The 25,716-nt window shown below is 45.8% G+C and overlaps 1 protein-coding gene across 1 annotated transcript in view; it reads left to right on the top strand.

Annotated features, from left to right (window-relative positions):
- PPT2 (palmitoyl-protein thioesterase 2) overlaps positions 1 to 21,303 on the top strand; it is a 53,249-nt gene extending 31,946 nt beyond the window's left edge. The window contains exons 3-9 of the mRNA XM_081903456.1: positions 3,816 to 3,969; positions 4,632 to 4,727; positions 6,607 to 6,714; positions 11,121 to 11,204; positions 13,443 to 13,527; positions 18,186 to 18,240; positions 19,061 to 21,303. Coding sequence (XP_081759582.1) covers positions 3,816 to 3,969; positions 4,632 to 4,727; positions 6,607 to 6,714; positions 11,121 to 11,204; positions 13,443 to 13,527; positions 18,186 to 18,240; positions 19,061 to 19,204 — 726 coding nt within the window. The 3' untranslated portion in view covers positions 19,205 to 21,303. The remainder of the gene's footprint in view (positions 1 to 3,815; positions 3,970 to 4,631; positions 4,728 to 6,606; positions 6,715 to 11,120; positions 11,205 to 13,442; positions 13,528 to 18,185; positions 18,241 to 19,060) is intronic.
- Positions 21,304 to 25,716: the final 4,413 nt, after the last annotated feature.

Raw genomic sequence — 25,716 nt, 5'->3', positions numbered from 1 at the left:
AGCAGATTCTCTTGGGGGAATCTGCTCCACTGTTGAATGTCTCTTACCACCAGAAGTTCTTCCTGATGTTGAATTGGAATCTCCTTTCTTTTCACTTGGAGCTATTGGTTCGGGTTCCACCCTCCAGAGCAGGAGAAAACAAGCTTGCTCCATCTTCCATGAGGCAGCCCTTAAGATATTTGAAGATGGCTATCATATCTCATATCATATCATATCTGTCTCATCTTTACCAAGCTAAACATACCCAGCTCCTTCGACCGTTCCTCATAAGGCATGGTTTCCATGCCCTTGATCGTCTTGGTCACCCTTCTCTGCACACCTGAAACTGTAGGGCCCAGAACTAGACACAGTACTTCTGGGAGAGTACTATCCTTTGCCCCAAGGATCTTTGGGGTGGAGATTTTACTTTCTTGGGCTCCATGATCAATGCAGATGGTGACAGCGGTCACGAAATTAAAAGACGCCTTCTTGGGGAAAAAGCAATGACAAACCTAGGCAGCATCTGAAAAAGCAGAGACATCACCATAAAGAAGGCTGATCGCTGAAGAATTGATGCTTTTGAATTCTGGTGCTGGAGAAGACTCTTGAGAGTCCCATGGACTGCAAGAAGATCAAACCTCTCCATTCTGAAGGAAATCAGCCCTGTGTGCTCACTGGAAGGACAGATCGTGAAGCTGAGGCTCCAATACTTTGGCCAGCTCTTGAGAAGAGAAGACTCCCTGGAAAAGACCCTGATGTTGGGAAAGATGGAGGGCACAAGGAGAAGGGGATGACAGAGGACGAGATGGTTGGACAATGTTCTCGAATCTACCAGCATGAGTTTGACCAAACTGCGGGAGGCAGTAGAAGACAGGAGTGCCTGGCATGCTCTGGTCCATGGGGTCACGAAGAGTTGGACACGACTAAATGACTAAACAACAACAAATGTGATTCCATGCCTCAGAACAACAACCCTATGAGGTATTCCATGCTGAGACAGAGAGAACGACTAGCTCAAGGTCACACCGTTAAGTTTTAAGGCAAAACAGGAGGAGGAGGAGTTTGGATTTGATATCCCGCTTTATCGCTACCCTAAGGAGTCTCAAAGCGGCTAACATTCTCCTTTTCCTTCCTCCCCCACAACAAACACTCTGTGAGGTGAGTGGGGCTGAGAGACTTCAGAGAAGTGTGACTGGCCCAAGGTCACCCAGCAGCTGCAGGTGGAGGAGCGGAGACGCGAACCCGGTTCACCAGATTACAAGTCTACCGCTCTTAACCACTACACCACACTGGGTCCTCCCCTATCCTAGCCTGTCATGCTCACCCGGGTTAGGGAACATTTAGCCCTCCAGATGTTGCAGTACAATAACATCTGGAGGGCCAAAGATTCCCCACCCTTGAGATAGCGGCTACACCCAACTGGCTTTATGCTTCGCCCTCTTCCCTGATTTCACCCCACCTCTCTTTTTCTCAGTGTTAATACGGGAGGGATAATTGTGTAAACATCTCTCCTAATAAGAGGCAGGGGTGGGTTGTTGTTTACTTTGCCAGGCCCTGTGTGACTCAGAGCCATCACAGGTGGAGCCGTTGCAAAGATCCCTGTATGGCAGGCTGATGTCTGCACTGGGATTCACTGGTTAGGCTGGAATGGCAAGTTACCTGGGTAGTGAAAGAGGAAGCATGGAGTTCTGGCAACTCCTGAGTGCTTGCTTGTCTCAAATTCGTTTGCAGAAATAGAACCACAAGGCTAGGAGAGTTCTTAACTGGCCCCTGGTCACCAGTCAGATAAAGCATTTGCAAGACTCACTCACTCTGTATGTGGCATTACACCGTGGAAATGCAGAATGGGATGTAGTTTCCCGAATGTTTGCTTGTTTTTTTTAATGTAGTGGCATAGCTTAGAGGCAGTTGCCTCGGATTGTTAGGTAAGGCACCCCTGACCATTAGGTCCACTTGTGGCCAACTCTGAGGTTGTGGCACTCATCTCGCTTTATTGGCCGAGGGAGCCGGCACACAGCTTCCGGGTCATGTGGCCAGCATGACTAAGCTGCTTCTGGCGAACCAGAGCAGCGAACGGAAACGCTGTTTACCTTCCCGCCGGAGCGGTACCTATTTATCTACTTGCACTTGATGTGCCTTCAAACTGCTAGGTGGGCAGGAGCAGGGACCGAGCAACGGAAGCTCACCCCGTCATGGGGATTTGAACCGCCAATCTTCTGATCAGCAAGCCCTAGGCTCTGTGGTTTAACCCACAGCGCCACCCGCGTCCCTTGCAAAATTGTTATGGGTGCAAAATTTCAACACCCAGTGCTGCCTCAATGCAGCTGCACGTTTCCGTCGCTGGGCTCCATTGAAACCAGCGTCCACATGCGAACCAGGAAGCGACTTCTCCAGACAATGGAACAATGGAACGACTCTTTCATTTCTTATCTCTGCAGCTGTGATCTCCTGAGTTACGTGGATACTATTACATGCATGCTTGCTACATCCATTTCCCTCCCACCCCCTACGTGCAGCCCCGGGCACTGGCAACCCATGCTAAACCACCGCTTTAATGCACAGGTTTCTAGTCCTTAAGCATGCATTGATAACTTTGGACTTTGCAGCGGCTGTTGCACAATGCCACATGTGGGCACTGCCTTGTGGAGTCTTGGGGCACAGCTAGGCAGTAATGGTAGCAGAACTCTGCTTTGCGGCTGCCAATTCCCTATAAAATGTGAGGGTTCTGCCAGCGATATAAGGCACGATTAAACTAGGCAAGAGGATTGGGCATCATAGCACGGGCAGACAAACTCACGCTGCCTGTGCTTTTTTCTACCTAATCCCAGTGGCGTAGCGTGGGTTGTCAGCACCCGGGGCAACGCAAGTAATTTGCGCCCCCTAACCCATGGATTTGCGCCCCCTAACCTGTGGATCTGCGCCCCCTAACCCTAACCCCCAGATGTTGCGCCCGGTGCGGCCGGCCCCCCCTGCACCCCCCACGCTACGCCACTGCCTAATCCTACTCTTAATTTATTTGTTCATTTCCGTTCCTGAATTGTTTCCTATTCCCAGAGTTCCCTGGGAGAGGGGATAGATTGCTGAACTGCTCTGGGAACTATAGTTCTGTTTGGGGGGGAAAGGAGTCTACTAACGAGAGCTGAACCATAAAGAAGACTGATCGCCGAAGAATTGATGCTTTTGAATTCTGGTGCTGGAGGAGACTCTTGAGAGTCCCATGGACTGCAAGAAGATCAAACCGATCCATTCTGAAGGAAATCAGCCCTGAGTGCTCACGGGAAGGACAGATCCTGAAGCTGAGGCTCCAATACTTTGGCCACCTCATGAGAAGAGAAGACTCCCTGGAAAAGACCCTGATGTTGGGAAAGATTGAGGGCACAAGGAGAAGGGGACGACAGAGGATGAGATGGTTGGACAGTGTTTTTGAAGCTACCAGCATGAGTCTGACCAAACTGCGGGAGGCAGTGGAAGACAGGAGTGCCTGGCGTGCTCTGGTCCACGGGGCGACGAAGAGTCAGACACAACTAAATGAGTAAACAACAACAACAACTTTCTGCTCCCGAAACAAACTACAGCTCCCAGAATTCTTTGCAGCCGGGGGGGTGGGGGGAGCCATGACTTAGCAGAACAGTAGTTCCTATGCATGTGTGGAGATAGCCTTGGCATGATGTGAGCTGCGAGTGCTAGCCATGAAAACTTAAGAACCGTATTTTCGGTGGGGCAGCAGCAGCCCACCTTAAGCCTTGGGTGCTACAAGAGAGGTTGAGCTTTCAGCCCTTTTTGAATTTCTTCTCCCTCCCTCCCTCCCTCTCTCTGTTCCCGCTACTTCCTTGCAGACCCACCCGGGTACCAACGTCACAGTCATTGATTTGTTTGACCACACCGAGAGCCTGAAGCCTCTTTGGATGCAAGTGGAAGGTTTCCGGCAAGCCATTTACCCCATCATGCAGAATGCTGTCGATGGAGTCCATCTCATCTGCTACTCCCAAGGTATGTGTGAGCCGAGGGCTTCAGATGCTCTTTCTGGGTCTAGCCAGTGGCCCATTGTCTGGTCACAGGAACACAGGGACCTGCCTTATACAGAATTGGACCATTGCTCCATCCCGCTGCTGGTGTTAAATCCATTGTCCTGGGTTTTTCTCAGTGTTGTGCAGAGATTATCATTTTCTGATTACTCTGGGAAATACCGTATTTTTCAGGTTACATACGCTTCAGGTTACAGACTCCGCTAACCCAGAAATAGTACCTCGGGTTATGAACTTTGCTTCAGAATGAGAATAGAAATCGCGCGGCGGCAGCGGGAGGCCCCATTAGCTAAAGTGGTACTTCAGGTTAAGAACAGTTTCAGGTTAAGTACGGACCTCCAGAACGAATTAAGTACTTAACCGAGGTACCACTGTAAAACAAGCTTGTCTTATACACGGAAAAATACAGTACATTATATTTTAGGGTCTTCATAAGATCTTCCTTCTCACCTGTAAAGAGACCCCACAAGACTGAGCAGTGACCACCAGTTTGGGGTTTGTGTGTGTGTTTCCTGTAATAATTTTTTTTTTTTTGAAAAAATGGAGCGATGTCAAACAAGGTTGACATGATGTGGGACTAGGGTTCTTCTTCCTCTAAAATATGACCCCCCTTCCTCTGTCTTCCAGGAGGACTCATCTGCCGCGCTCTCCTCTCCACGACGCCCGACCACAACGTGGACACCTTCATCTCTCTCTCTTCCCCACAGATGGGGCAATATGGAGGTAAGTCGTGGGGCAAGGGCAAGCCAGTGATTCCACGCCTGGAATACTGTGTCCCAATTCAGGGCACCACAATTTAGGAAGGGCGTTGACAAGCTGGAACGTGCGCAGAGGTGGGCGACTAAGATGATCAAGGGCATGGAAACCATGCCTTATGAGGAACGGTCGAAGGAGCTGGGTATGTTTAGCCTGGGAAACAGGAGACAGAGCAGAGATAGGAGAGCCATCTTCAAATAATCTCAAAGGTTGTCAACATGGAAGAGGGAACAAGCATGTTTTCTCCTGCTGTGGAGAATAGGACTCGAACCCATGGCTTCCAAGTTACAAGAAGGTAGATTCCGACTCAACAACAAGAGCAAGCTTGAGTGCTGCTTGATCCTTTTCTCTCTCACCCCTCTCTATATAAAAGTATATTTAAAAAAAAAGATTTTACATATGCCTTTTTTTCACTGTTGTTGTTTTTACATACAGTCATACCTCGGGTTACAGACCCTTCAGGTTGCGTTTTTTTTAGTTATGGACGCGCCAAAACCCGGAAGTACCGGAAATGCTCTGGTCAGACCTCACCTGGAGTACTGTGTCCAGTTCTGGGCACCACAGTTCAAGAAGGACACTGACAAACTGGAACGTGTCCAGAGGAGGGCAACCCAAATGGTCAAAGGCCTGGAAACGATGCCTTATGAGGAACGGCTAAGGGAGCTGGGCATGTTTAGCCTGGAGAAGAGGAGGTTAAGGGGTGATATGATAGCCATGTTCAAATATATAAAAGGATGTCACATAGAAGAGGGAGAAAGGTTGTTTTCTGCTGCTCCAGAGAAGCGGACACGGAGCAATGGATCCAAACTACAAGAAAGAAGATTCCACCTAAAGATTAGGACGAACTTCCTGACAGTAAGAGCTGTTCGACAGTGGAATTTGCTGCCAAGGAGTGTGGTGGAGTCTCCTTCTTTGGAGGTCTTTAAGCAGAGGCTTGACAACCATATGTCAGGAGTGCTCTGATGGTGTTTCCTGCTTGGCAGGGGGTTGGACTCGATGGCCCTTGTGGTCTCTTCCAACTCTATGATTCTATTCTATGATTCTATGATTCTATGGAAAGGGTTACTTCTGGGTTTCGGCGGTCACACATGCGCAGAAGCACCGAATCGCAACCCATGTGTGCGCAGACACGGCGCTGCGGGTTGCAAACACTGTGGGTTGCGAATGTGCCTCCCGCAAGGATCACGTTCGCAACCCGAGCGTCCACTGTACAGTGGTACCTTGGGTTAAGTACTTAATTTGTTCCGGAGGTCCGTTCTTAACCTGAAACTGTTTTTAACCTGAAGCACCACTTTAGCTAATGGGGCCTCCTGCTGCCGCTGCGCTGCCGGAGCACGATTTCTGTTCTCATCCTGAAGCAAAGTTCTTAACCTGAAGCACTATTTCTGGGTGAGTGGAGGCTGTAACCTGAAGCGTATGTAACCCGAGGTACCACTGTATATGTAACTGTTCCTTCATTATCTTGTAAATTCGCTTAGGTGTGTCTCATGGTAAGCATGGATGAAATAAATGAAATAAATACCGTATTTTTTGCTCTATAAGACTCACTTTTTCCCTCCTAAAAAGTAAGGGGAAATGTGTGTGGGTCTTATGGAGAGAATGCAGGCTGCGCAGCTATCCCAGAAGCCAGAACAGCAAGAGGGGTTGCTGCTTTCATTGCACAGCAATCCCTCTTGCTGTTCTGGCTTCTGAGATTCAGAATATTTTTTTTCTTGTTTTCCTCCTTCAAAAACTAGGTGTGTCTTGTGGTCTGGTGCGTCTTATAGAGCGAAAAATACGGTAAGAACTGCAGATGGGGAAACAAAAGCCTCTGCTCACTCTCCTTTGATTCCTTTTGTCATTTCAGACACCAAGTACTTGAAGTGGCTCTTCCCGGAGCACATGAAATCCAACCTGTACCGTTTATGCTACACGCAGTTGGGCCAGGATTTCTCAATCTGTAACTACTGGAATGGTGAGATTGCTGCTGATGCTGCTGCTATTATTGCTACTACCGAGATCACAGATCATAGAACTGAAGTGTTGGAAGGGACCACAAGGGTCATCTAGTCCAGGAATCTTTTGCCCAACGTGGGGATGGAACCCACAAGTCTCATGTCAATAATAATAATAAAAAATTATTATTTACACCCCGCCCATCTGCCTGGGCTTCCCCAGCCACTCTGGGCGGCTTCCAACAAAATATTAAAATAAAGTAATGCATCAAACATTAAAAGCTTCCCTAAACAGGGCTGCCTTCAGATGTCTTCTAAAAGTCTGGTAGTTGTTGTTCTCTTTGACATCTGGTGGGAGGGCGGGTGCCACTACCGAGAAGGCCCTCTGCCTGGTTCCCTGTAACTTGGCTTCTCGGAGTGAGGGAACCGCCTGAAGGCCCTTGGCGCTGGACCTCAGTGTCCGGGCAGAATGATGGGGGTGGAGATGCTCCTTCAGATATAGTGGACCGAGGAAATGGAAATGTTCTACCAACTGAGCTATCCCGGCAGCCCCGGGGTTTCTGAGGCTTCCCAGTAGCTCTCATTTACATACCCAATTTACAAGAATGTAAATTGCATACATGCAATATGCCTTGCATGAGTGTTTAGACCTCAATGTTTATATATATGATGATGGTGGTGACTATTATCAATATGGGAGAATCTACAGAAAACGGCCCAAGAAGAATCCACAACCATCCCTGTTCCTCCACCACCACCTGTTATTTGACAATTTGACTTGCCAAAACAGCTTTTGCTTACGCTATTTTGGCAGTGCTTACAACGGCCCTGTAAGGTAGGCCAGGTTATCATCCCCATATTTCGAATTGGTATCCTTGAGGATGAGAGAGAGAGAGCACAGCTTGCGAGGACCATTTGTGGCTGAGGACAAATAAGAAGCAGAGATGTCCCAGCTAATACTTTTAACCCTTTAGGGACTATCTCTGATGGCTCCATTGTGGATTTCCCATCCATCTTCCTGTCTTTTGGAACACCGGAAATTTGCCACTACCAGGAAGCAGGATATTGGGATTGCTTAAACTTGCCCTGAAATTACTCCGTAGATGGTCATTGCTCATGTTTATGCTCTTATTTAGATGTCATAAAGGCATTGCCCTCCAGACCAGAAAAACCAGTGACCTCAAATAGTATGTGGCTTGGCTTACTTGTGTGAGTCATCGGCAGCTGTGAGATTTCCCGCAGTTTGGTGAAGTGTCCAACCTATGCCATAATAAATTATGTTACTCTGTTGCAGTAACAACAACAGAATCTCGTGACACTTTGAAGATAATCTGGCATTTGCTTTCTTCTTCTGGCTCTTAGTGGTCTTAGTTGCAGGAGCTAACCAGGATCCATTTGTTCGACCTCAGTACAGTGGTACCTCTGGTTTCGTACTTAATTCGTTCTGGAGGTCCGTTCTTAACCTGAAACTGTTCTTAACCTGAGGTACCACTTTAGCTAATGGGGCCTCCCGCTGCCGCCGTGCCACCACTGCGCGATTTCTATTCTCATCCTGAAGCAAAGTTCTTAACCCAAGGTACTATTTCTGGGTTAGCGGAGTTTGTAACCTGAAGCGTCTGTAACCCGAGGTACCACTGTACTGAGGCCTGGGCTGTGTATCCTTTTCACGTAAACTTAGACTTTTTGATGTTTGAGCATTATATGAATTATATTAAATTGGGGGTTTTTTAAAGCAGAGGTTGGAGGGACATCTGTCAGGGATTATTCAAAAGTGATTCCTGCAAAAGTGATCTCCTGAGAGACAGTGTGGTGTAGTGGTTAAGAGCGGTAGTCTCGTAATCTGGTGAATCGGGTTCGCTTCCCCGCTCCTCCACACGCAGCTGCTGGGTGACCTTGGGCCAGTCACACTTCTCTGAAGTCTCTCAGCCCCACTCACCTCACAGAGTGTTTGTTGTGGGGGGGAAGAAGGGAAAGGAGAATGTTAGCCGCTTTGAGACTCCTTCGGGTAGTGATAAAGCGGGATATCAAATCCAAACTCTTCTTCTTCTGCATTCCTGGACTAGATGACGCTCGGGGTCATTCCAATTCTACAATTCTCTCCTGTCAAGTGACTTTCCTTTTCCCAGACTTCCCTTTGCTCAGAATTAAGCAAATTCACGGAGGATATCCATGGCTGCTACTAGCCACAATGGCTGTGTTCCAACTCCACCAGGGTTAATCCGAATTTATATCTAAACACATTATGCACATTGTAAAAAGAAAAAGAATTGCACAGTGCGAAATAAGACTTTGGGTGTATGGGAGTTAATTAGGAGCCAGGGAGTTTCTAAAAAGGAAATAGATTAGAGGATGAACACGGATTCCTTTTGAATTTCCATCTCCATACATTAATACTGTATTAGGAGACTAATTACTTGACTGGTCAAAGACATTTATTGTAGAGTTGTTTATCAGCTCCATCTGGTACGCAGGCTGAGACCCTATCTGCCCGCAGACTGTCTCGTCTGAGTGGTGCATGCTCTAGTTATCTCCCGCTTGGACTACTGCAATGCGCTCTACGTGGGGCTACCTTTGAAGGTGACCCGGAAACTACAACTAATTCAGAATGTGGTAGTGAGACTGGTGACTGGGAGTGGCCACCGAGACCATATAACACCGGTCTTGAAAGACCTACACTGGCTCCCAGTACATTCCGAGCACAATTCAAAGTGTTGGTACTGATCTCTAAAGCCCTAAACGTCCTCGGTCCTGTATACCTGAAGGAGCGTCTCCACCCCCATCATCCAGCCTGGGCACTGAGGTCCAGCGCCGAGGGCCTTCTGGCGGTTCCCTCGCTGCGAGAAGTGAGGTTACAGGGAACCAGGCAGAGGGCTTCTTGGTAGTGGCGCCTGCCCTGTGGAATGCCCTCCCAGCAGATGTCAGGGCAATAAACAACTATTTTACTTTTAAAAGACAACTGAAGGCGGCCCTGTTTAAGGAAGTTTTTAATGTCTGACACTGTATTGTTTTAAATATTCAGTTGGAAGCCGCCCAGAGTGGCTGGGGAAACCCAGCCAGATGGGCAGGGTATGAATAACAAATTGTTGTTGTTGTTGTTTAGCAATGCTCCTCTTATTTTGGATTCAAGTTATGTCCATAACTCTTTGGCAGTGCCAGCGATCAGGTGATTGGCTGAGATGCATCTTTACCTGCCCCACATCTGACGTCCTGTGTCAGGTCTGGTATAGGTGCAGGTAGCTGTGGCTTGAAGGCAGTGGCAGACTTTCAGCTTAAAGTTTCAGTGGTGCCCTGTGCGATGCGTGAATTGGCCATCCTTCCCGCCTTTCGTGTTCCCGTCGATCATCGTTGTTGTAGCATCCTCTTGGCTCGTACCCGATGAGCCGGTTGCGCTCCTCGAAATCTGCCTCTTTTGGAGGGCCAGCGAGTATAATGGGGGTTGTGAACCAGTGGGTCACTACCACTGATCTGCCAGGAATGATGAATACAAAGCAAATTTGGGTAGATGGGTTGGAGAAGGAGAGTGGTTTTGTACGTTGGGATCCCTGGTCTCTGGGAGTAGTCTGCATGGTTGTAGTGGTTAGATTGTCAGACTAGGTAAAGGTAAAGGGACCCCTGACCGTTAGGTCCAGTCGTGGCTGACTCTGGGGTTGCGGCGCTCATCTCGCTTTATTGGCCGAGGGAGCCGGTCTACAGCTTCTGGGTCATGTGGCCAGCATGACTAAGCCGCTTCTGGCGAACCAGAGCAGCGCACGGAAACGCCGTTTACCTTCCCGCTGGAGCGATACCTATTTATCTACTTGCACTTTGACGTGCTTTCGAACTGCTAGGTGGGCAGGAGCAGGGACCGAGCAACGGGAGCTCACCCCATAGTGGGGATTCGAACCCCTGACCTTCTGATCGGCAAGCCCTAGGCTCTGTGGTTTAACCCACAGTGCCACCGGTGTCCCCTGTCAGACTAGGACCAGAATTCAAATCTTCACTCAGACATGAAGCTCTCACAGAGTGGCCTTGGGCCTTTCACTGCCTCTCAGCCTAACCTTCCTCACGGGGTTGTTGTGGGGATTAAAAGAGCTGGGGAAAGAACCTTGAGCTCTTTGGAGAAGGAGGTGGGAGGTAGAGAAAATAAATAAAAATTATTCCGTTGCAGGGAAATGCACTCTGCGTATGCTCTTGAGTCAGTCATGGCTTCTTGCTACTGCTACGCTTGTTCCAGAATAAAACCTGCCAATAAAAATAAGTTCCAGGGCTATGTTCAAATCTAAAGCTGTGTCGTGCGTGCCCCCCAAAAGAGACTGGTTTTTTAAAAAATATTTATTTTATGTTTTTATATTAAAAATAAGGAGGTGGAGGAGTTGGAGCCTGTCTCCTGGGTTCTGTGGGAAAAGGCCAGTGTAGAAAGCAAACGAGATTTCTCTCCCTTTTTCAGATCCACACCATCGGGATCTTTACCTCAACAACAGCAATTTCTTGGCTCTGTTGAATGACGAGAGGCTCCACCCCAATGCAACAGGTAATAAAGTGGCGTTGTTCCTCAGCTCCCAATGTAAAAGGGGGAGTGGTAGGCTAGCCCCACTCGGCAGGCCTACCCCACATCCCCACTTTCAGCTGATGCTTGTCTTATCCCGGCAACCCTGTCCATACAGCCCCACAGCCCTGGGCGACTTAGCTCTGCGTTGCTAATCTTTGGTCAGCTAGGTCTCTCAAGCAGTCTTCCTCGTAATTTCTTTTTTCCCCTTCTATAATTTTTATTACATTTTACATTTTAGAAAATTCATTCAAACAACCTTAAAACACCAACGACTTCCTTTCTTTTCTTTCCATGGTTCATTTTCCAAAACACAAATCCCAGCATATTTTATATAAACTAAACCAATCAGTATTCCATTATTACATCCATCGAAACCTATTTACACTGTTGAGTTTATCTTAATGCTGCCCACGTTTTCAAATAAGCACAGTTTTCCTCCCTATATTCTATAAACGTTTTCCAGCCTTCTTTAAACATATGTTTAAATGTTTATAGTCTTGCTCATACTTTCCTTCCTGAGGTGGAAGGAGAACTCTGTCGCTAAATACACACCCACAGCGAAGCAATGGCTGAAGAGAAAATTGAAACGGGGGCTTCCTAGCTTACAAATTATCCTCTTAGGGCCAAACTAGTCATGTCGGTGGGTGCCACGTTTGTTCGTTCAGGTGTCTCCCCAATTTCTTTCTCAAACATCTTCCTCCCTATTCTGATTCACTTCCCATGTCAGTGCTGAGTTGAGAGAAAAGTGTCTGCCATGATAGAGTGTCTGCTTCTTCTCCTTCACCTGCAAGAGTGTTGTGCTTTGATGATAATAATAATAATAATAATAATAATAATAATAATAATAATAATAATAATTGTTATGTACTGAAGTTCTCACCCTGGGCCAGCAGGGGGATACTGTAGATAGTTATGCAAATGAAGGATCGAAAGTGACATTCAGTGATTGGATAGTTTTAGAAAGTTGTTACAGTTACGTTGTACTGGAGCTCTATATAAGCAGGCTGGCTGAACCCTTCAGTTCAGTTCTGTCCTGGCCTGTGAATAAACAAGAGCTGTTTGAAGAATCGCTTTGTCGTCTGATATGTTCACCCACAACTTAACAATAATAATAATAATAATAATAATAACCACCGACACCCCCCAATTCCAGTTGATCCATGAAGAATAAACATGGCTGCCTCCCCTGTCCTGCCCTTAACCGTTGTGGTCCTCATAGTCTTTTACTGCCTCTGAAGTGTTACAACCAGGCCAAGTCTCAGGTTGAATAGGGTAGGTCTGTTTTATTAATTAAAAAAAAAAGGCCTTGCCAGCATCCTGACACAGCAATTTAACAAGTTATTGGCCCACAACATCTGGCAACCGAGCACGACGTTTTGAAGATGGAGTGTTCTTCTGTTTGCTCGAATGCTGCTGCCTCAAGTTAAACTTTTCCCAAAATGGAGAGTTAAAATGTGGGGGGTGGGGGAATCCTTGCTTGCTAAAAGTTTATATGTCAGGCTGCTGGAATTCTCCAGAAAGGTTTGCCAGGCCGGTTCAGCTGTGGCAGCTTTAGAAAGGCTTGTAAAAACCTTTCTGTGTTTTGTTTTGCCAATCCTTTTTGGAACTGATGCAGTTGGATCTTGGATTCCTGCCACAGACTGCTTGCTGACTGTGCTGTGTGTGTGTTGTGTTTTATGACTTTTCACTGGGTATCCCCCCCCCCCCCGTTTTGCTTTATTTTAATCACCTGCTATCTAGTTTTTATACTTCAAGCTGTCTTGCGGGTCTTCATAGGAAGAAAGGCAAGTGACAAATATTTGAACGAAATATAAGTACGGGAGCAGAGCCAGTAAACAAGTCGTCACAGATTATTCCTCTTTTTTTACCTCAGTTTGCCTTAAGACTTCTAAACAGCAAAGCGCTGTGAGATCAGTAGGAAATGGGCACATCTATCAGTTTTGCTTTCTTTCAGTTTCTCATTTGTTTCTGTCCCCACCTTCCCACACCAATTTGCGAGGCCATAATAAAATTTAAGTTGCTGGCCATCACTACCTCTTACAGGAGCAAATTATGTAGATGAACTCAGGTCCACATCTCAGAGAATTCAGAGTGAGGAGAGATCGGTTGTTGTCTGTCAGGGGCAGAGGAAGGAGAAGAACATGGGACAAAGGAGAAGAGATTCCACAGTGACTTTTGTGACCAGATTTCTGAATCTTTTGCCTCTCTCTCCCAATACAGCCTGGAAGAGAAACTTCCTGCGAATCCGAAAGATGGTTCTGATTGGGGGTCCAGATGACGGTGTAATCACGCCATGGCAGTCCAGGTGAGCTTTTGGAAGCCGCAAGAAGACCCTCTCACCCAGGTTGAGATACGATACGATTGTTGTTGTTGTTGTTTAGTCGTTTAGTCGTGTCCGACTCTTCATGACCCCATGGACCAGAGCACGCCAGGCACTCCTGTCTTCCACTGCCTCCTGCAGTTTGGTCAAACTCATGCTGGTAGCTTCGAGAACACTGTCCAACCATCTCGTCCTTTGTCGTCCCCGTCTCCTTGTGCCCTCCATCTTTCCCAACATCAGGGTCTTTTCCAGGGAGTCTTCTCTTCTCATGAGGTGGCCAAAGTATTGGAGCCTCAGCTTCAGGATCTGTCCTTCCAGTGAGCACTCAGGGCTGATTTCCTTCAGAATGGAGAGGTTTGATCTTCTTGCAGTCCATGGGACTCTCAAGAGTCTCCTCCAGCACCAGAATTCAAAAGCATCAATTCTTCGGTGATCAGCCTTCTTTATGGTCCAGCTCTCACTTCCATACATACGATACGATAATCTTATTGTCTTTGTCCCATACAGAACAACGGAATGGAAAAAATCTACATAAGACATTCAAAAACCAACAAACCTGCTATCCCAGCTATCCCAACCTGGTTAGCTCCCTAAAAACTCTGATACCCCATAATTAAATACAATATACTCCCATAGAGACTCCTTACACTGCATTTAAAACCAAAATCGCATTTGGATAGAAAGTGTTTCTCAGGCGGCTAGTCCTCGTCTTTATAACCCTGTACCTTCTTCCAGAAGGCAGAAGCTGAAAGAGATCACATCCGGGGTGCGCACTATCCTGTTCTATCTCTGCAGCTTTCTTATGGCACCTGGAAGCCATAAAGGGGAGAGGCGGAGATTCAGATCTTGATGAAGTAGATCAGGGACAGGCTATCTGTTACCCTTCTGGGACTACAACTCCCATCATACTGCACCATTGGCCATGCTGGCTGGGGCTGATGGGAGTTGGAGCCCAACAACATAAAGAAGAGTTTGGATTTGATATCCCACCTTTCACTCCCTTTAAGGAGTCTCAAAGCGGCTAACATTCTCCTTTCCCTTCCTCCCCCACAACAAACACTCTGTGAGGTGAGTGGGGCTGAGAGACTTCAGAGAAGTGGGACTGGCCCAAGGTCACCCAGCAGCTGCATGTGGAGGAGCGGAGACGCGAACCCGGTTCACCAGATTACGAGTCTACTGCTCTTAACCACTACACCACACTGCAAGGGACCCTGAGGGTCATTTAGTCCAAGCTCCCCCTCAATGCAGGGATCTCAACCAAAGCATCCCTGACAGATGGCCATCCAAATTCTGCTTAAAAACCGCAGGGGTAGAGGAGAGTGTTCCTGAGCTATGTTTATGCATTGGGTGTGTGCGTTAAATACAGTTTAAAGTCCCAGTAATATGAATAAATGAAGACTCTGGATTTCTTTTACAGTGGTACCTCGGGTTACAGACGCTTCAGGTTACAGACTCCGCTAACCCAGAAATAGTACCTTGGGTTAATAACTTTACCTCAGGATGAGAACAGAAATCGTGCTCCGGTGGCGCTGCAGCAGTAGGAGGCCCCATTAGCTAAAGTGGTGCTTCAGTTTAAGAACAGTTTCAGGTTAAGTACGGACCTCCGGAATGAATTAAGTTCTTAACCCGAGGTACCACTGTACTGTGTTTTATTAATTTAGCCATTAGCACCAGATAGAACCACTTCTCTCACTTCTGTGTTGTGCAGGATCCTTTCTAGTTTCCTTCATGTGTAAGAGTGAAAACTCTCGGTCCCGCTGCTGTTTTGATTTCTCTCCAGCCTGTCTGCTGACTCATTCGCCTGCTTATGCCCCAACAGTCGAGGAGGATAATAAACTGATAATAAATGAGGATAAGTCTTTTGTCTCCAAGCACAGCTTTCTGCCTTCTCTGTCACTCTTCCCCCTACCTCACCTCATCAATGCAGAGACGCCATTCGGACTTGCCGATAAGGCCATAAGGCTTTTAGGCTTGTGAATCAAAGCACACAGCCCAGATTACGAACTTGCCTCACTGTTGAGATCTTTGTTGGAGGGCCAGCTTTGGAAAGTCCCCGTTCTGAAGTGAGATAGGGCTGCCTATTCCTCTGGCCTCCTGCCGTAATGCTTTTTAGGTGCCGGGCAGAATAGCTGTTGTATTCCTAGGCCATTGGTACTGTGTACGCTTTCTTTGCTGCTGGTTCCGGCCCCTGCGCCCCCCCCCCCCAGTATTGTATCCTAATTTTTTATTATTATTAATTTTTATTGAATTTTACAAGAAAAGAAAAAAAAACCCAAAACAATACGTAACACTGTAAACACATTTATATACATGTTTTCCAAAATGCAAACTGAAAAAAAGAAAATACTTTTCATAACCAATAATATTACCAAATTCGTGCTTCAAACATTACAATATATAAATCTTAGTTAAAATATTATAAAAGAATTCCACCGCATTCACCGCACGTCTCTTAGTTATCACGCTCACCTTCACATCTGTTCTTCAATCATTTCCCTTCTTTAGATTCTTTCATAATCAGTCAAATCTTTATGTTCTCTATATTCTTCATAAGGTTAGTCTAGGCACAACCAAACTTTCATATTTGAGCCCGGCTTGTATAAATATCCGTTTAAGCATTACCATTGTTTCTGAATTCTAATTTTTGATTGATGCCTTATTAAATCTGTCAGTTTTGCTAACTCCAGGTACTCACATAGTTTACTTAACCATTCCCCTTTTGTTGGGATATACCGTATTTTTCGCTCTATAGGACGTACTTTTCCCCCTCCAAAAATGAAAGGGAAATGTGTGTGCGTCCTATGGAGCGAACGCATCGACTCCTCTCGCTCTCCAGGCTTCAGGAAGCTATCCGCAAGCCTGCAGAGCCCGGCGGACCTTGTTTTTGAGGGGGAGAACAAGAAAAAAAAAGATGTTGATTTTGTCTTGTATGCTAACTTTCATTGCTTGCTTTGTTGTATTTCAGATAAGCTGCCTTGAGAGTAGGTAGAGCAGGTTTGTAGCTCAGTAGCAGAGCCTGTGCTTTGGAATAAAACAGTCAAGCCCCAGGATTTCCATGCAGGGCTGAGAGAAACACCTTTCTCAGATCCTGGGCAGTGTTGACAATACTGAGTTAAATGAACCCAATGGTCTGATTCAGTATATGAGGGAGCTTCCTTTGTTAGGTATAAATATTTGAGAGAGAGAGAGAGAGAGAGAGAGAGAGAGAGAGAGAGAGTAATTCAGCACTGCCACAGTGCCTCTCTGTTAGGTGGCGAAATCCCTTAATAGATGTGGGCATTGTTACAATACTTCATAGTTCTGCAGAAGCTTAAGATTTTATTTATATTTTTTTGCATTCTCACATGCAATGTCTTGAAGGTTTTTTGGGTTATTTTTGCCATGTAGATACATGTGGGCATTTTTTTAAAAAAAGTGCTGGTGATGCTGCCCTGAAATATACTGAATTTTGCAAAAGGAAACAAAAACCTTGAAATATTGCAGGGTGTTGATTTTACAACCTGCATGCTATATCCCGTACTGCTCAAATCCAAACGCAGCACGTGGCTAATAATGTATTATCAATAGTTAGGTCATAAATCATAAGCACCCACATATAATATATGCATAGTTATGCAAAAGTTCATAAACAAGAAATAGTAAGCGTAATAAATTGCTGTCAGGGAACACCGTGACAAAGGCGCAATAGTCAATGTCCAGTAATATTGTAGTGGTAGGTGCTCCAATGTAGGGAGAATATATTCAAACTGCTGTAGAGTGTAGCAAGAGAGAGCCAGTGTGGTGTAGTGGTTAAGAGCAGTAGTCTCGTAATCTGGTGAACCGGGTTCGCGTTTCCGCTCCTCCACATGCAGCTGCTGGGTGTCCTTGGGCCAGTCACACTTCTCTGAAGTCTCTCAGCCCCACTCACCTCACAGAGTGTTTGTTGTGGGGGAGGAAGGGAAAGGAGAATGTGAGCCGCTTTGAGACTCCTGAAGGGGAGTGAAAGGCGGGATATCAAATCCAAACTACTACTATTACTACTACTCTTCTTCTTCTTCTTCTTCTTCTTCTTCTTCTTCTTCTTCTTCTTCTTCTTCTTCTTCTTCTTCTTCTTCCAGCAAACAAAACAGGACTGCAGCAGGCATGTAATAAGCAAAACTGTTTCTCACCCATGGCAGATAGGAATTGCCTCCTGACAAATAGGGAGGGAAACTTTCAATGCACCCCCCCCCCAAAAAATCAATAGGAAATAAATTTATTCTTTGTTTTTAGGCATCAAAAGATTAACTTAAACATTTGTAGGTGACAAGCTGGTAACTTTTCATGGACTTATTAGTCTGGATAAAATTGCAGGTGCATACTTTTCATATGGGTCTTATCACAGAATTTGTTTATTTGAAGCATTTTCGCTCCGGCCTCCTGCCAAGAAAGACTCCCAGTGTGGCTTTCAGCCTTTACAATTTGAAAGATGTGACACGAAAGGAAAAGGGATTGGGGAGGGAGGAGGAAGAAAGCAAACACAGGCAGCGGTTCTTAATTAAGAGTTTCAGGTCATGGGGTTGGATCTCAGCCGTGTGTGTGTGTGAGAGACAGAGAGAGAGAGGGGGGGGGGATCAAGCACTGTCCTTGTAATGAAACCTTTTTCTTCCCTCTTCTCTCTGCAGTCTGTTTGCCTTCTATGATGATAACGAGAATGTGAGAAATATGACATCACAGCCGGTGAGTGAGGCTAGACTGCCTAATTGGGGGGACAGAGCCGGGGGCATCAGCATGTCAAAATAAATGTATTTTTTTGTTTACTCGGAAAGGAAGTTGGTATTGGGAAAGGAGGATGTTTTGAATTTTTAATAACTTGTTTTTAACTTGGATTTCCATTGATATTTTTAAATGCACACACACAGTGGTACCTTGGTATTCAAACGGCTTGGCTCTCAAACAAATCAGCTCCCGAACGCTGCAAACCCAGAAGTAAGTGTTCCAGTTTACGAACGTTTTTTGGAAGCTGAGTGTCTGACGCGGCTTCCCCTTTGAGTGCAGGAAGCTCCTGCAGCCTATCGGAAGCCGTGCCTTGGTTTTTCAACCGTTTCTGGAGTCGAACAGACGGATTAAGTTTGAGAACCAAGGTACCACTGTATATATCTTAGAATGTTCCCGTCAATTGCAAGTCCGCTCCTCATCAATCTACCTGAAGGCCTAGATTTTGAAAATAAATATTTCTAGGCTGGTTTTCTTCCATAAGACCTTCAAAATGGCTCCTGAAGTCTGGCGGGGGGGATGCTTCTGGATTTGAAATATCAGAGGAAACTCAAAGCATTCGTGGCCTAGTTAAAACATGTGTGTAAGAACCAGGACCTCAAAATCCCGTGGAAAGGTACGTGTCTCTTGCGCATTGCAATCTAAAGGCACAACCAAGCGACATATTAACTGGTTAAAAAATCCAACGCAACTGGTTTTGTCTTCAGCTTCATGTCAGGGCCTTTTCTTAAATTCTTATTTTTTGAGCAGGAGTTTAAATGACCTCCTTTCTCCTTTCTCTCAGGTCTACCTGCTGGATACCTTTGGCTTGAAGACTCTGGACGCTCGAGGCGACATCGTTTTTTACAAAATGCCAGGCGTCACCCACACAAACTGGCATTCCAACCTCACAGTTTATGACACTTGCATTGCCAAATGGTTGACGTAGCTGGCGGGGACTTGAGGAGAAGCTGGCAGAGGAGGAGAGTGTCCTAAACCGAGATGCGCTGTGGTACCTCATCTTGGCATTTCTTCCCAACCGAGAAGAAACCCCGCTTTTGTTACCTATAGCTTTTTTGTTTCGTTTTTATTTTTAGGATGGTTGATATTTTCTTTCATAGTGGAAGAAACCTTTTTTTCCTGCAGGACCTTTTGGTGAAGACTGGGAGCAGTTTGGGGGGTTCCAGGGGGCTGCAGGGCAGGAAATGATTGTGCCATTTTTTAATTTTTGGCAGCTCTGAGCTATGAAAGCTGCAGGAAAAACCGCAAAAGGACAATTCAGCAGGATCAAATACTTGAGAAGAATTGTGTGTGGGGGTGGGATTTTGGTGCTGAATTTAACAAAGAGACTGAAAACAGGAAATGTATTACGTTTAAATGCAATGTTCCTATTTCATATTTCTCGGTTCCGAACCTCTTGCAGAAATCTATGCCTTGTGGAAGCTGGCCAAATTTCTCTTTGAAATTCTAACACTGAAAAGGTTGGATTTAGAAAATGCCTTTTCAATTGGACTTTTAAAAAAGACATCACATTCTTTCTGGCAAAAATCTGAATACTCTTTCTAATGGAGACTAAACTTCCAGAAAGGTGACAGAAACTAATTGTGGGAAAGTTTCAACAAGCTAACATTATTTTGCAGAGATAAGTGGAGATTTCTGCTTTGACATTTCAAGAGAGAAGATGGGCCAGTTTGTAGTATTTTACCAAAACTCCAGTTCCCTGGCATTTTCAAATTTTAACCATGTAGGCGTCACCACAAAATCATCTAATGGTTCAGGCTTGCAATTTTTTCAGTAATTTGCTTCAGTCTCTTTGTTTGCACCACAATGTTGGAAGGGGCTTCAGAGCTTAGTCCTCCAATCATAGATCAAGACAAATATTTTAAATTATTGACTAAATGGAAAGGCAATATGTATTTATTAGAAATGTGTATATTTCCCCTCCTCCTTTTGAAGCACATTCTCAGAAACTCAGGTTAGCAACAGAAATCAGTGTAGACAGAAACTTCGTCGTTTGCTCTGTTGTCTATATTTTTTTAAAAATAATATGTGCTTAAACCACCCAGTGACAGCTGTTAAGAGGCAGCTGCTGGCTGATTTTGGGGGAGCATCTGCTAAGGTACCCTCATTTCTTGGAAGGAAAACTGGTGCCCTTTCTGATGTTTTGGAACTACAACTCCCATCTTCCCTGACTGCCGGCCATGCTGCTTGGGCTGATGGGAGTTGGAGTCCCCCAAGATGCGAAGGGCCACAGATTCCCCACCCGTCTGCTACAGTATTAACTCTTACTATCACCAAGGTACAATAGGACATAATGCAATAGGACTCAGGTTTAACGCTGACTGTGGATCCAGGCTGTGCTTATGTGAAGCACATTCATTTCCTCAAATAATTACAGGCGCTGTCGTTTACCCCTCACAGAGTTACGATTCCCAGCAGCCCTTAGCAAACTGCAGAAAAGAATGTGCCTCAAAGTGTATACTCAGCTGGAGTTTGGAAAAGGAAATGAAAAAGGAAATGAAGACAAGACAGGGTTCACTTTCAGCTGCGCTTGGTGAGGCTTGAGGGCGATAATTATTCTTGGAAATGTTTTACATGCTATGTGGAATGAGAGAATGGAACGCTAGACTGCTCCACTTCTAGCAGCATGGAGAGAAGCTGTGTTTTTAAAGGTTTCTCCACATAAAAGAAACACACAAATCCTTTATGTAGTAAACCGGTACACTGGAGAGAAATGCTTAGCTTAGCGCTTTACCTGTTGTCTTAGCTGCCTGCATGCTACAGAAGGGGCTTTTTAGCAGGGGAACATCTAGAAATGTGACCCACACAGGCCTGCAATCGGAAGTCAAGCCACCCAGACTCCTTATCCCTCCCTTTCATTCCGTCTGCTACGTCGATCACCTGGCTCTTAATGTGTTTTGACGTTCTTCCTTTGATGAGGTGATGACCAGAGCTGTTTATATAGCCCAGCTAGCAAGCAAATGGGCAATATTCAGATTTCATCATGCAAAGTTTGAGTTTGCTTGTACAGGCTGCCTGGATTATTTTTTTTTTAAAAAAATTATTTGCATAAATCAGCCGAAAGGTGCAAAACTTTGGGTTTTGCTGTAACGTATGGCAAGCAAGGTAGTTTGTAGAGTTGAGGAAAATCCTCACTACAGTGGTACCTTGGGTTACATACGCTTCAGGTTACATATGCTTCAGGTTACAGACTCTGCTAACCTAGAAATAGTACCTCGGGTTAAGAACTTTGCTTCAGGATGAGAACAGAAATTGTGCTCTTGCGGTGCGGCGGCAGCAGGAGGCCCCATTAGCTAAAGTGGTGCTTCAGGCTAAGAACAGTTTCAGGTTAAAAACGGACCTCCAGAATGAATTAAGTATTTAACCAGAGGTATCACTGTATTCCAAAGTAAAAGTGCAGCTAGTGGAGCTGATGATATCTGAGGTGCCAGATTGCTGTGAGGTACTGAGGACTTCCTCCGATTTTCTCCCTTGGCGTGAATAGCATTTTCGGTTTGCTGTCCGAGCACCAGAAGAAGGCTACATTTGCACCGAACAACCATCTTTGCTTAAGGTGCAAAAATCCTTGTTCCAGTGGTGGCTGGTTGATATTGGGACCGATAGGGCAGGAAGGAGGGAGGCCGGCAGTAGGTGGCGCCAGAGCCAATGGCAGGCAGAACCAATGAACTCTACTTTTGTCCCCATCCTCCTCCCTGTCGAGTCCTATAGGGGGCAGCACTAAGCAGGTGGAAGCTGACAGGCAGCGCCACCCTCTGGTTGTAAATAAGAAGGCAGGTCTGGGCTGGCAGAGAGCAGGCGGACAGTGGGGCAGACTGACAGTGGTGCTCTTGTTTGTGCCCCATTCCTTTTTCCATATAAGTGAAGGGTAGGCAACCTAAGGCCCAGGGGCCAGATGCGGCCCAATCGCCTTCTCAATCTGGCCTGCGGATGGTCTGGGAATCAGTGTGTTTTTACACAAGTAGAATGTGTCCTTTTATTTAAAATGCATCTCTGGGTTATTTGTGGGGCATAGGAATTCGTTCATTTCCCCCCCTCCAAAATATAGTCTGAGGGACGGTGGACCGGCCCACGGCTGAAAAAGGTTGCTGACCCCTGATATAAGTGAATGGATGCATTTCCTTCACCCGGGGAGGGGGGGCGGCAGAGAGTAAAGCATTGCATTTTGGGACACGGTTGCTGAGGTAAAGCCTTGGCACTCGGTTGCAAACATTTGGCACTGCCTTCTCATGCAGCTGTCCAGTTTTAGCAAAGGTCTTAAGATCCTTCTAGCGGGAAGTGCCAAGGACTGGAGGTCCTAATAATAGAATAAGGATCTCTTTAAAAATACACATTTGGGGTTGTTGTTTTTGCAAAGCATGTTCTTTTCCACATGTGAACATAGCCCCAACGAAGTCACTTGGGTTTGTTTCAGATTGTACTTTGTTTTCAGGACTTCACCTTCAGAAATGTTCATCATAATAATTATTATTATTTTGAGGCTCAAATAGTTAGAAAAATTGATGGACATTTGTGTGTGAAATTAACAGAACTTGGGAGTGGGGGCTGTTTTGAGGAGTTCATAATTTACTAGCCACTAGTGTGGATGTTAGCAGCATTGTTACAATACTTCATAGTTCTGTAGAAGCTTAAGATTTTATTTATATTTTTTTGCATTCTCACATGCAGTGTCTTGAAGGTTTTTTGGGTTATTTTTGCCATGTAGATAATATAGGATAAGGATTAAGGAAATGCTTTTGGCATGAATATTTATTTTTATCATATGGAAAGCTGAAGCAGTACACATTTTGGATCTGACTTGAATTAGTAGAAGTAAGTGTCCCCCAAATTTCTGATGGCCAAGGCATGCTTTTTGTTGTTGTTGTTGTTAAAATTGGAAGTGCAGGTGCTGTTGTTACACCTGAAAACCTTTCCTTTGGAATGTGTACGAGTCAGGACAGAGAATCTCACCCCTTTAATTTCTGTCATCTAGGCCTACCTCCTGATTTAAAAGTAAGACTTCTGGAACAGCGGCCATTGCCGCAACGTACATTTAAAGCACACAGCTTCCCACAAAAAATCCTGGGAACTGTGGTTTGTTGAGGGTGCTGGGAATTGTAGCTTGGTGGGTGCCAATATTCTTTGTAGGGAAGTCATGTTTTTCAAATTTAGGATCTGGTCCTCCTGCCTCGTGTCCCTTTAGAAGGGGTGGTTTGTCCAGTGATTGTCCAATCATGCCTGATGCAGAGACAGGGCCAAATTGTTTTATCCTATCTGCTTGCCTCCCATATCTGGATTTGGAGGAAAGAGGTGCTAGACCAGTTCATCGTTCCAGGAGTTTGGTGGGGGTTCACACAGGCTTGCTCCTAGGGTGGCAAGTTGTGGACTACCCTGAGTTGGGTGGCGAGTCTGTGGCAAGGAGTTCCCTACACAACTGCCCATCCCACTTCCAGAAGGATTGTGAGGGTGGGGTGATCTGGTTGTGTGGCAAGGAGATCTGCTGGCTGCTCAGCATGAATCTGGTACTTGCTTGTGTCCTCAGCGTGACATAAGTTACCTCTGACCAGCTGCTGAAACTCCTTTCAAATTGGGGTTGCTGCAGTTTGGGGGCTGCTTTGAAGACACACTCCAAAGGGTATGCACATTTCTAACCGCAATCCAGACACTACAGCCCTATTTTTCTCAATCTTTTGTCCCATGTGGGACTCAAACCCACAACCCTGAGATTCAGAGTCTCGTGCTCTACCGACTGAGCTATCCCAGCCTAGTTACAATGGTGGGAATGACTCAGCTAATGAGTCCCATCAGCAAAAGCCATGTGCGTGGGCTTCGGTTTTTGTAATTGTGCTCCCCCTCTATTCACCCTCAAAATTGGCTTGGGGTGGCGGCAGCGGAGAGGTCAAATAAAACAGCACACAAGAGGCAGCGATTGCTCCAACTGGCCAAAATGCTTGCTGGGACACATCGATTTTAGTGCAACGTTGAGTTGGCATCTGTTTTGTCTCGGGACATTCAATTCCTCCCATTAAGTTCCTTGAGAGGATGAGCAGAGGAGACCATTTGCAGAACAGGCGATCCTGGCATTGCATCCTCAAGAGCAAGTGAGAAGAGTGCATGAAAATGATAAAAAAGTGAGTTTTCCCCACAATGTAAAGCTATTGTTTCCCATTTTCCCGTGTTCTAAAAGCACATATCTGTGAATAGCACATGATGTATGAGACTTAGAGGAACTATTACAGCCTGTGTGGTTTCTTTCTTTCTAAATCTTATTTGCATCCCCGAAAGGCTTTAATATAATCTGCATTTCTCACGCTGTCTTATATGAGGTTCATGCCCCCCTCTTCTGTTTAGGTCCATTGTAGCTTGTGTCTGCAAAATTAGGTACAGTTTAGAGCAGGTATAGGCGAACTCCAGCCCTCCAGATGTTTGGGACTACAATTCACATCATCCCTGGCTAACAGGACCCAGCGGTCAGGGATGATGGGAATTGTAGTCCCAAACATCTGGAGGGCCAGAGTTTGCCTATGCCTGGTTTAGAGTGAAGACAAAAGGAAACTTTTATTTTCTTTTTTAGAGCGGTGGGGTTTGCTCCCTAAGTACACTTTGCTACATTTAGTCGAGACATTTCTTTTCCCCTGCAAGGCCAGACTCAGGAGGTGTGAGGGATACGACCGTTGCAGGTTTGAACTGAAAACTCACACGTGGGAAGCGATTGGCTGGTTTCCCCATCATGTCACCAAGGTCACAACATACACCTCACACCATTTTAACAACTTTAGGCTCTCCCAAAGAATTCTGGGGACTGTAGTTTGTCAAGGGTGCTGGGAACTGTAGCTCTGTGAGGGGTGAACTATAGTTCCCAGGATTCTTTGGGGGGGGAGCCATGACGGTTAAAGGCGATAAAAAAATATGCTTTAGATGTACAGTGTGACAGGGATGTAAGAAATGGTTTTTCGTCAACTGCTCTCTGCAGCAAGAAAACATTAGGCGATAAAGGAACCATAAAAGTCTATGAACATTCACGTAGCATTTCTGAAGAATTAAAAAGCAGCTCAAAGTGAGAGCTGCTATTCAATTGGTTGGCTTGTCCAACTCTCATTTTAGCTGTGCTTTGGGCCTTACCTCACAACTGCCCTCTTTTTTTTAATGTTCTGCCTTTACCTTTTTACATGTTCCATTGAACTTTTATGAGTATAAATTCCTCGGCCTGGAGTTCCCTTACTGCCCGCTGGGACTGTTTACATATTTATGGTTTAAAAGAACCTTATTTATTGCTGGTAAGTTCTAAGCATGGCTTGTCTGATTGGGGGAGCAGGCAGAGTTCGTCTCCTCCAAAAAATACCCCAACCCTGTGAGAAATTCTTCCTCTGCCTTAGGGTCAGGCGCAGTTTTGTCAATGGGGTTACACATGGCCTACTTATGTGGCCAAAGGAGGCTGGTTGCCTTCCCTGGCATCTAAAGTCT

Source organism: Podarcis melisellensis (genome assembly GCF_964234715.1).
Source record: "Podarcis melisellensis genome assembly, chromosome: 2".
Lineage (NCBI taxonomy): Eukaryota > Metazoa > Chordata > Lepidosauria > Squamata > Lacertidae > Podarcis > Podarcis melisellensis.
Note: the sequence above shows the minus strand (reverse complement) of the source record. Positions and strands in the feature narration are given on the sequence as shown.